Here is a 10,464-nt window from a genome sequence, read left to right as displayed (position 1 = left end):
GGTTTAAGGTAAATTTGGGAGGAAACTTCCAAAGGGGTCCCTCCAGAAAGCAGATTCAAGTGGCCTGTCCTCCTACTGGTTCAGGAAAAGATTTCCTTGGAGAAAGTGCAGAAAACCTGTTTATTTAACAAGCAAAGTATTCACAAGCATAAGAAATGAATAACATTAATAAAACCTCTTGCTGTTCTGAAGAGATGGCAAATTCAGAAAGTCCTTTTCATGGGGTGTAACTTGGCTCACTCAGTCTCTTATCAGTCCCTCCTATGCTGGAAAATGCCACTTCCTGGGCCCTGCTGGGCCACAGGTGTGAGTTCCAGGTGTTTTTCTGGGTTTTCAATCCAGAGCAGGGACAATCAGTTCCAAGAAAAAGAAAATCCACAGTCTGGGGAACTTCTCTGACTCACCTAAGAAAAAATAACTAAAACAAATAAAATAAATAACTAAAATAGCTAAGAAAATCTAATTTAAAAGCAAAGGAGAGCTCTCTCCTGCTGTCTGTGCAGCTGACAACACAGTCTGTGAGAAGAAAAGCTGAAGCTCTTATTTATATGCTTTTGAATACAGCTGCCTTAGACATTCCACCGCTTCTCCTTCTCCCCCCTTCACTCTCAGATTTAGTTTTAAAGGTGCAAAACTTACTTCTGGGCTAAACAGACAAATGGGAATACAATTCAGCATCATAAAGTCACCCTAGGCTATTTATTATGTTACTTGTTGCTGTAGGGGGTACAACTAACACCAGAGAAGGCTTCAAGCATCAGCCCTTTATTCTTCCTCAGTACAACCTTTTATACCCTTCATCTTACATGCATTGCACCTGTGTGCCCTCTGCACCCTTCTGTGGTTGGTCAGTACCCCTCAGGCCATGTCTCACTGCCTTCAATACTGTTCACCTGTCTTGTGCAGCTCTAGCTGCCCCACTCCCAATTACCACAAACTGTGAGCCTGGAGTTACACTGCACCCACCAGCAACCAGAGCCGTGAGACTGTAACGTGTCACCTGGTGACTGCTAACACGGGCTGTGACTGATGCTGGCCCATGTGGTCCCCTCTTGACACCCACCCACACAATGCTGCTGCCAGGGCCACCCAATCCCCCTTGTCTCCAGGATGGGTAAGCCAAGCTCCCACAGCCCCATGTTACAAGCTGTGTGCACCAGATCCTCTCTACCTTGAGGGTCCCTGGGACTTGCTTCAGTTTAGCACCGTGTTTCTTGCCATGAGGGAGCTACAATTGCAGGCACAGTTGGAAATGTGGTGGGCAAGAGCTGAGCAGGAACCAATGCTGTCCTCCATCCACTGGCCATGCCATGTGGTCAGCTGCCACCATCCTCACTGCCCAGGTACATTGCTCTTGTGGCCCTAAGGAAGGCATCTGGGATGGCTCTGTGTGTTAGTGGAAGTTCCAGGATGAGGAACCACCAAAGACTGAGCTTGTGGCACAGCAGGGCAGCAATTTCCTGTTGGAAAGGGGTTGCTCCCACTGCCCCCCTTTGGGTGAGCCCTGGCATGGGCTGCTCAAGCAGCTCATGTGCACAGTTCTGGGTCTCCATCATTGTGGTTCAATCCCAGCTGGTAACTAAACACCACAGCCACTCACTCACCCCCCACCTCTTCCTACTTTCTCCCCTGGAGAACAGGAGATTGGGAAAAATAAAAGTAAACTTTACAGGCTGAGATATGAACTAAACAAAGTATAAAGGCATCTCTCAAGTCCCTGAACTTCCAGATGGGTGTTGGGAGAGCAGAGTCCCTCCCAGTGCCAGAGTTCAGGTTCATCTGAGGGAACTGACTGGGCACAAAGTGTTGCCTGAAGATGCTTGATTCCTTTCTCTCACCAAGTTCCCCTTCACCATTGCAGGATGCTCAGACTCCATAGCTTTGGCATAGCCAGTCTCTTCTGCTTGGAGCAGTGGTCCTAAGGGAGGTAACTTTAGTCTCACACTTGCTTCCTCTTTGGATGCTCCAGGGAATCCTGGTGGCATCTGTCTGTTGGAGGCCATACCCTTGTGAAGTTTCAGGATTTTGGTGTAATCACAGCTGGAGTCTCCTCCAAACTGAGAAGCTACCATGGATTTCAAGAGGCAGCAAATATTCTTAACAACTTGGCTGGTGAGATAGTCAAGGCAAGCCTGTAAACGTCCTCTGTCTGTTTCAGCTTCCTTGGATGTGTCTGCTTGGGTGGCTCCTCCATCAACAAGCTGCTCCTTCTGCCTGGCTGCCCTTCCTGACTCAGAAGCTTCTTTGGACTCCAGATGGTCCCCCAAGATCTCCAACACCATCGCTAGAAGCTCCTTGGCCACCAGTTCTATTTCCTGTTGGCGGTCTAGAGGTGTCTCTGCAGGCTCTGTTCTCACGGAGCTGCCAAAAACACTTCCTCTGATCCCCTGAGCAGTGTTCCTTAAAAAATTGACACGCTGGTCCCAAGGAACCTTCAGCCTCGTAAACACTTTGTACACAATGGTCTCAACCAGCTCTTGGAGCTTCTGGGCTTCTGCTGTGGTCAGCTGCTCAAAGACAGCTTTAAAGAGGCCGTCAGCAGTGTTGTCCGGTTTCCTCTGGGAGCCATCGGCTCTGCTGGCATCTTCCTGACCCAGCTCAGCTGTGGAGTGGGTTTGGCCCTTGTCTAAAGGTACTTTCACTCTTCTGAATCTCCCTGATTTCAGGGGGGTCTCTGCTCTTCTGTGGAGGTGGGCAGGAAGGTTTCTGAGGCTGCAGCTGCCACTGTGCCCTGCAGGAAGTGTCAGTGCTTCCTGACAGTTTGGGACCATCCTTTAATGTGGTAGTGTGTTTTGTTTAAAATTCATGTCTGTTTTCCTCCTTAATCCCCTCCTCTCCCGAGCTGCCAATCTTCCCAAGGTCCTACCTAACCCCCTCCATTCCAAGTTGTCAGTCCTCCCTTTCCCCACCCCTTTCTCCAGAATGTTCCTTGTCAATCCTCCCTATCCATACCCCTCCTTCCAGAGTGTTCCCTGTCTATTTTGTTATACTCGACACCCTATTTGTTACTTTGTGTTATTCCACTCCCCTATTTCCCCTGATAGCTTTACAATGGTTTAGTCCCACCTTAGACCATTCCCCAGCTTTACCCTCATTGGTTAATGTTCCTGCACCCCGCCTCCTGAGTTACTGTATAAAGACTTCTGTTCACCCCCCCCCCAGCTTTGTCTTTGGTCTTTGGTCATTGGTCTTTGGTTTCACCTAATAAACCCATCCAGCCTTTACCCCCAAAGACCCGTGTCTTCATTATCTGTCCCTGCGCCAAACCTGCCAATAGCTGGGATTACAGAACTCGCAGGGGGACGGTCGCGCCCCTGCATTCGCCGCCCAGCACGCCCCACATTGGGCGCGCTGCGACAAATGGTAGCAGAGGATGGTTCCCTTCTTCGTCCTCTAAAATAAACGGGCCAATCTGTGGGGGCGCCTGCCTCACTGAGGAAGAAGAGGGGAAGAAGAACATCTGAGACCGGGAACGCTGGGACTCTTAAGAGGAGCCGAGCGGAAAAGATTGAGGCTCGAAGACTCTCACTCGTCCTCGCCGGCGTGCTCTCCACCCCAGGCTACAGGGTGCCTTGAGGGGGTGGACTTACCCCAAGGACGAAGAGAGACGGCTTGGTGAACGGCTCAAATTAGGCTGAGCCAAGGCCCTGAGCAGAAGGCAGGAGTACATCGGGATCTCTGCAGGGCAAGGCGCTCGCACCAGGTCGAGCGCACTGGGGACTGATAGTGGCCGTGCCCAAGGCTCTGGGGACGGGCCTTGAAGCACCGGGAACACCCAGGTCCCTGGAGGTGACAAGCCGGGAAAGAAAAGGTCCCCAGTTCACCGGCTTTCCACCAGGTCGGCGCACCCTAATAAGATCCTCAAATTCGTCATCGCCTGGGCTCAGAGGGTAAGTGAGCCAAAGCAGGGTGTATCCCTGATGGGCGGGTGGTTTTGGTTTCCAAAGCCATGGCTGAGCTTGCAGAGACCTAAGGGTACCCTCCTGATCCGAAGGGATTTCCAGCATCACTCCTTCGGATCCTCAACATTAATTCTTCCCCATAAAGTTGGGAAGCACCTCCCAATTCTGGGAAAAGGGATTGGGACATCTTTGGAAGGTACATTTTTCTTATTAGGAGAGTATTTTTTCTGCCCTCTCTTCCTAATTCTGGGCTCTCCCCCAAGAAGTTGGGGCACCCCATGAGGGTGGAGGGGACAGAAAAGACAAAAATGGGACAGAAATTCACCAGCAAACAGCGACATGTTTGTGACTATGGGAGAAATTCTGATATTGTAAGAGAGGCCCCCAACCCCCATTCACTTCGTTGAAATCCAGCTGCGTCGGGCCCCTCTCCTGTAGATTCCCCTGTAGCTTCTGTCAGATCGCTCTGTCTGCGTGCTCATCCTCTTGGACTTGACCTCAGCGTTTGAGCAGGCGCAGAGCGCTGTGAAAGGGAGGGCAAGGCAAGGGCAACACCAGGTGGAAGATTTGTCTCATGGCTTGGCTCTCGCAGGAGAAATCCTAAGGTGTAATTATTGACAGTTCCCACTGGATGGCTCCCGAAGCCCAGCGGGGACGGCAATGCTGAGCACAGCCGGCAGCTTCGATTCAGCTCCAGCCGTTCTCTCGTACCACAGCCCCGTGTTACCAACCACAACAGAATGATAACCTTAGCCCAGAGCCAGGGAGGATGAACATTCCCACGGGATCACACACACCAGGAAGGGTTTTTATAAAATGCACCTGAGTGCACGGGCAGGAACTCCAAGAGCAAACTGTGACCCACAGATGTTAAATAAATACAAGAGATGCTCACAATAACTTTATTTTAACACACTCTGCTCAGATCTGTTGTTATCTCAACTCTTTGTGCCCCAGTTGAGCACCAAGGACTGTTGTGGTTTAACCCCAGCCAGGAACTCAGTCCCACACAGCTGCTTGCTGCTCTGGTGAGATGGGGGAGAGAATCCAGAAAAGGTAAAACCCGTGAGTGAAGATAAGAATAGTTAAATAACTGAAACAAGACGGAAGGAGAGAGAACAGAATAAAACCTGAGAGAAACCAGCAGTGCCCAGTAGTCACTCATCACCCACTGACCAATGCCCACCCTGTTCCCCAGTAGCAATCAGTGGCTCCTGGCCAACACCCTCCCAGTTTCTGTACTGGGCAGGAGGTTCTGTGGTCTGGAATATCCCTCTGGCCAGTTTGGGTTGGGTCTCCTGGCCATGCTCCCCCTTGCTGGCAGAGCATGGGACACTGAAAAGTCCTTGACTTGGAGTGAGCTCGATGGGGCTCCAACTCAGCGTGTTACAAACGTTGTTCTCACTTTGAATCCCAAACAGCACTGGAGCAGCTTCTGGGGAGAAAATTATCTCTCTCCCAGTCAAAACCAAGACATCCAGCAGCCCCCAAAAACCCTTCCTGTGAGCCCTGACCGCTGCAGTCCCCACCTCCCTCAGTTCTCCCCAGCACCCCTTGAGCCCCCTGGCCCACCAACAGCCCCGTGTGACCCCCAGAACACTCCAGCCATGCCCTGTCTCCCCCCACAAACCCCCAGCGATGCCCCCAGACCCACTCACACCTTTGGCTGCTTGAGGGCCATGGTGGGCACTGCAGGGGACCCCTGTCCACTCCTGGAGCTGCTGCCTGCTGCCAAGCTCTGCTCTGCCCCCTGCACTGAAGCCTGGGCATCTCCTCTTGGCCCAACAGTTTCCATTCCCTGATGCACACACAGGAATGTGGCTTTTTATCTCAGAAATAGCAGCTGCAGAGGAGCAGGAAGACATTCATGGGTGGTGAAGGGACCATGGCTATGGGGCAGGGACATGGGGATACGGTTACAGGCCCAGCAGCATCAGGCCATAGCCACGGGTATGCAGCTGTCGGGGCTACCTGGCAATAGGAGTATGGCCATGGTGGTGCAAGTGAGGGATATGCTGTTTCCCCTCTTGTGGCGTCACACACCCCAGGGGAACACCAAGATGTACACAGCCACTTGGTTTTCATGTCCACATGATGGGCAGGGTTCTTCCTCCTCTTCCCTGGCTTGGAGAGGTGGGGACCATCTTCACCTCTGCCTAAGCCAATTGGTGGCTTCACAGAGATCCTGGTGCTCCTGGCACATCAAAGCTCTCTGCATCTTCTCATTCCCTCTCCTGTCCCCACAGAGCTCCGTCTGCCCAGACCCAACCTCTCTGTCCTGCCTGGGCAGAGGGTGACTCCGGGAGCTGATGTGAAGTTCCGCTGCACCACCACACACCCCAGCACCGGCTGTTACCTGTACCTGGAGGGCCAGATCCGAGCCCAGCTACTCCCCAGGGAACGAGGTGACTACAACCTCTCCCTCGTGCAGGAAGGTGACAGTGGCCGCTACAGCTGCCAGTGCTACACCTTCAGTGCTTCGATAGAATGGTCTGCTGTCAGCAACACCCTGGACTTGGTGGTGAGAGGTGAGACATCGCCCCAGCCACATCCTGCTCCACTCTTCCTTCCTGCAATCTGTCACATCCTGGGGGAACTAGAAAAGAGTTTAGGGCAGGAAAGCAGCTGTATGAGGGGACCAAGGAGAGGGTTCCAGGTTCCTTCACCTGTGTTTGAGCCTGGCCAGCTCCTCAGGGACCCTGTAGATGTCCTAGAGACCCTATAGATACAGAGTTGCTGGGCTGACAGTTAAGCTAAGAGAATAAGAGAAGACTGAAAGGGTAAGAGTCAGAGGACACCTCTCCCTGCATTGGCCCTGAAAGTACCCATGTCCTGGGCTGCATTCCCAGCAGCGTGGGCAGAACGGGAAGGAGGGGATTCAGCCGCTGGTGGAGAGCAGGTCCCCCTGCCCAGGACACCCTCCCCACATGTCCGTGGCCTCGGGCTGTGGCACGGCTGGAGCTGGGCACTGACAGCCTGTGGAGAGCAGCTGAGCTGTCCCTCGGGCTGGCTGTTGGGGCAAAGCCACCAATCCTTTGGAGGAAAAAAGGGAAGAAAAGGGAGAAGGGAAGGGCAGCCCCATTTCTCACTGAATTTTGATCCCTGCTGTGCACTCTTCACCCCTTTGTTTGATAACACTTCAAATTCCCATTACTTGTTGCAGGGAACACCCCTGCCCTCAAGAAGGGAAATTGTGTAAGGGCTTGCAGTAGCCTCACTGTGCCAGTGAAAATGAGTATAATTTTCTTCTGAAAAACATTTTATTAAAAAAAATTAAAATGCCCATCCCTAGAAGATGCTTGCAAATGCAAACACCACAAACTGTTATGTTACTTTAATTGTTTGTAGCGCACTCTTTGTGTCCTTTTCTTTTAAGTAGCTGCCCTTGGACAGATGTCACTCATAAGTCTTACTGTTCAAGGATTATTCATTTTTTGTTTGGGCTTCATTCTCCATACATCATTTTCTCTCCTTACCTGTGTTGTTGTTCTCACATATTCACATTTTGGTCCCAGAAATCATCTACTTCATGAAATAATGTTTCATAGATCCTAATCCTCAACATAAGGTGAGGTTCGACACCAGCTGAATGTGAAACCAGCAGATGTTTAAGGCAGGGAATAGCCCTGCCCCGAGGAGTTGATCCCATTTTTCACATCCATGAGCTCTTTGTCTTAGGAGAAATTGCTCCATTCAAATGGAGACCAGAGATGCTGTTACCTCAGGTCATCATTGCTTCTGGCAGGTCTGGCTCTTGGATGCTCTGGCTGTCTCTCCAGAGACTGATGGCCCAGGGATGTCAGTGCCGAGTTAAGGTTCAGAGATCGATCCAACTTCCGAGTCTCTTCTTCCAGAACAGCAGCTCTGGGCTCCTTGAGCACAGCTGCAAAGGAGCAGGACAGCTCCTCGTGAAGGTCTGACAGCTCCTGGCTGGTCCTTGCACAGCTCTCAATGTAGTTCTGCCGGTGCTGTCGGTCTTGGGCCAGCTGTGACTGCAGCAGGGACACCTGAAAGAGGCACAAGGCCCGGCTCAGACAAGCCCACGCTGGCAGGAGCACCTGCAGCCCCACGGTACCGGCTCTCGGGGCAGACACAGCCTCCAACTCCACCCTCACCAGCCCTCTGCCCTGGGGCAAGGGGAAAGGAACAGGCTCCCAGACAGAACAGAGCTCAGATGATCAACAAGGCCAGTTCAAGGCTGGCAAAGCCTTCCCACGTACATCCCTCAGCCACCACAGGTTTGTTAGAGAGAGTTCTGATGGGATTTAGGAACCCAACTCTGATTTCCAAAGCACACATTTGGGCCACTGAGCCCTTTCTCCACAGGCTGTGCCTCAGCACAAGGGCTGCTGCTCCCTTGAGTTCCTGAAGGACTCTTCTACTTGAGCTGCTGGACAGGCAGCTGAGGGACAGGGAGCAAACTCTCCCTCTCCCAAACTTCAGAGCATTCCATACAGGAGCAGAGCACAATGTGGACAACTAAGGTCAGTGGAATAATAAACCTCTGGCATTGCCTCAGGACCATGGATTTCTGCTAAAATGCAAGCTCTCCACTGTTACAGAGTCAAGGGAAAATGGAAACAGGCAACAAAGGAGAACACCCTGGTCCAGACTGCCCAGGGAAGTAGTAGAATCACTGTCCCTGGAAATATTCAGAGAACATATGGCTGTGGCACTTCAGGCCATGGTTTACTGTTGGGATTGACAATGCTGGCTTAATAGTTGGATTAGATTATCTGAAAGGGCTTTTCCAACCTTAAGCTTTTATGATTCTATGATTCTGATATTTTCAGGTGACTTCCAGTGTTCTGAATTTCATCCTGTCTCTCTTTCCCACCACCTGATCTTAGACAAGTCAGAGATAAGACCAAGGTAAAGGATGTTTGGCTGTTGCCAACAGGTGCACAACTGACAACACGTGCTGTATTCACTTCCTGAGAGCCAAACACAACTCAGGCTGTAGCAGCATGCACAGCTGTGCCCGTGAGTACAGCCACAGCTACCTTTGATGAAAGTTTTCCTACTCCTCACCTGGTTCTGTAATTCAGCTAAGCGCTGAGTGCAGTGAGCATGAGACTCCTCCTGTGAAGAAAATGAAAGGATGCTCTTTCAGTCTGTTCGGTCACATCCACAGGCAATATTCGACTTCCATTAGGTCTCTACTGGAGGGCTGCTGCCACTCTCCTCGTACCAAGGAAAATGTTGTTCTCACCTGTCTAGAAGCAGCCAACTTGCACTGATCAGACTCAGAGAGAGAAAATTCAGAGGCATCTGGGAGTAACCGACCCCTAAAACATCTCTTCAGTCTCCTCCGTTCGTGTTCCACCTGCACGTTGGATGGGAGAGAGGGTCACAGAAACCTGTCAGCAAACATGGAGCAAAAGAACCTCCGGACATCATGGCAAGGAGATCTCTGCTCTGAGACCCTGAATTGCACTAGACAACACTGGGGGCAAAAAGCTCTCGCTGGGGGCTGTGCAAGAGGGGCCAGTGTGTGTGCGGGGACACAGGGCCGGGGAGGGAGGCAGCGGAGTGAAGGTGCCCTTGTGAAAGCCATGGGCTGCCCCAAGAGAGAGAACAAACAAAAGGGTGTGCCCACAGCAGGGACAGGGAGAGGCGAGGAAACAAGCAGAGCTCTCCAAAGCACTGCCTGGGCTAACGTGCCAAGTTCCAGAGGAGCCTGAGGCTCTGCAGAGGCAGCGAAAGCCCAATTTACCTGCTCGAGAGTCCTCCTGAGTTCAGTGTTTTGTTGCTTGAGCTCCACCTTTTCAGCTTCCAGCTTTGCAACTGCTTGCTGCAGACATTCCAGGCTCTGCAACATGAGTCTCTTCTCTGACAGCCGTGACAGCTGCTCCCCTTCAGCAACAGCCTGCTGGGCATTCAGAGAGGAGATTCCATGAGTTGGTGCCACATAAAGGTTAGAAGGGTGTCAGAATCAATACACTGGGGAGAGTGACCACAGCAGGAACGGACAGTGCTAAGGTCCTTCTCCTTGTCCATAGGCCAAAACAACACACTCTCTCTCTGGGGACCCTCCTCCAAATCCCCTTGGAGAATTGAGTACTTTGTTCTGGATCTGCTTCCTGACAGTTTTTTTTTTCAGTGTTCCCCATTCTGGTTTTCAGAGACTGGAAGCATTAATTTCCTATCCAGACACTTCATGGTTTTACAAAGCACTGTAGTGTCTCCACCTCTCACTCTCAACCATTTCTTGTCAGTTGTGAATACTTAAACATTTACTCCTCTTGGGGAAGTTAATTACCATCTTTGGTCATCCTCTTTGATCATCACTGTAAATTCTCTTACCTACAGTTCTACTCTCGGTCCTTAAACAACCAAACGTGCAAGGTGTGGGTAAAGCATGCATTTCTGCAATGATAAAACACTTCAGTTTTTTTCTCTATTCTCTTTACCTGTTACATCCTCATACAGAACTGCTCTTTGAAAATACCACATTATCAATCAGGCCATAAGGATTGCTTGGAACTTAGTCAGGAGCCACCTCCTCCTCCTTTGTGCCTTTCTACATGAACTGCTCCTTGGAGCCCCTATAAATGCAGTC

The 10,464-nt window shown here is 51.2% G+C and overlaps 1 protein-coding gene across 1 annotated transcript in view; it reads right to left on the bottom strand.

The window, feature by feature from the left end:
* Positions 1 to 6,323: 6,323 nt before the first annotated feature.
* Positions 6,324 to 10,464, bottom strand: part of CEP250 (centrosomal protein 250) — a 28,163-nt gene continuing 24,022 nt past the window's right edge. The window contains exons 28-31 of the mRNA XM_053958694.1: positions 9,619 to 9,774; positions 9,115 to 9,228; positions 8,934 to 8,984; positions 6,324 to 7,909 (exon numbers count right to left, since the gene is read on the bottom strand). Of these exons, the coding sequence (XP_053814669.1) occupies positions 7,619 to 7,909; positions 8,934 to 8,984; positions 9,115 to 9,228; positions 9,619 to 9,774 (612 nt within the window). The 3' untranslated portion in view covers positions 6,324 to 7,618. The remainder of the gene's footprint in view (positions 7,910 to 8,933; positions 8,985 to 9,114; positions 9,229 to 9,618; positions 9,775 to 10,464) is intronic.

Source organism: Vidua chalybeata, chromosome 17 (genome assembly GCF_026979565.1).
Source record: "Vidua chalybeata isolate OUT-0048 chromosome 17, bVidCha1 merged haplotype, whole genome shotgun sequence".
NCBI classification, from domain to species: Eukaryota; Metazoa; Chordata; class Aves; order Passeriformes; family Viduidae; genus Vidua; species Vidua chalybeata.
This window is presented reverse-complemented; position numbering and strand designations above follow the sequence as displayed.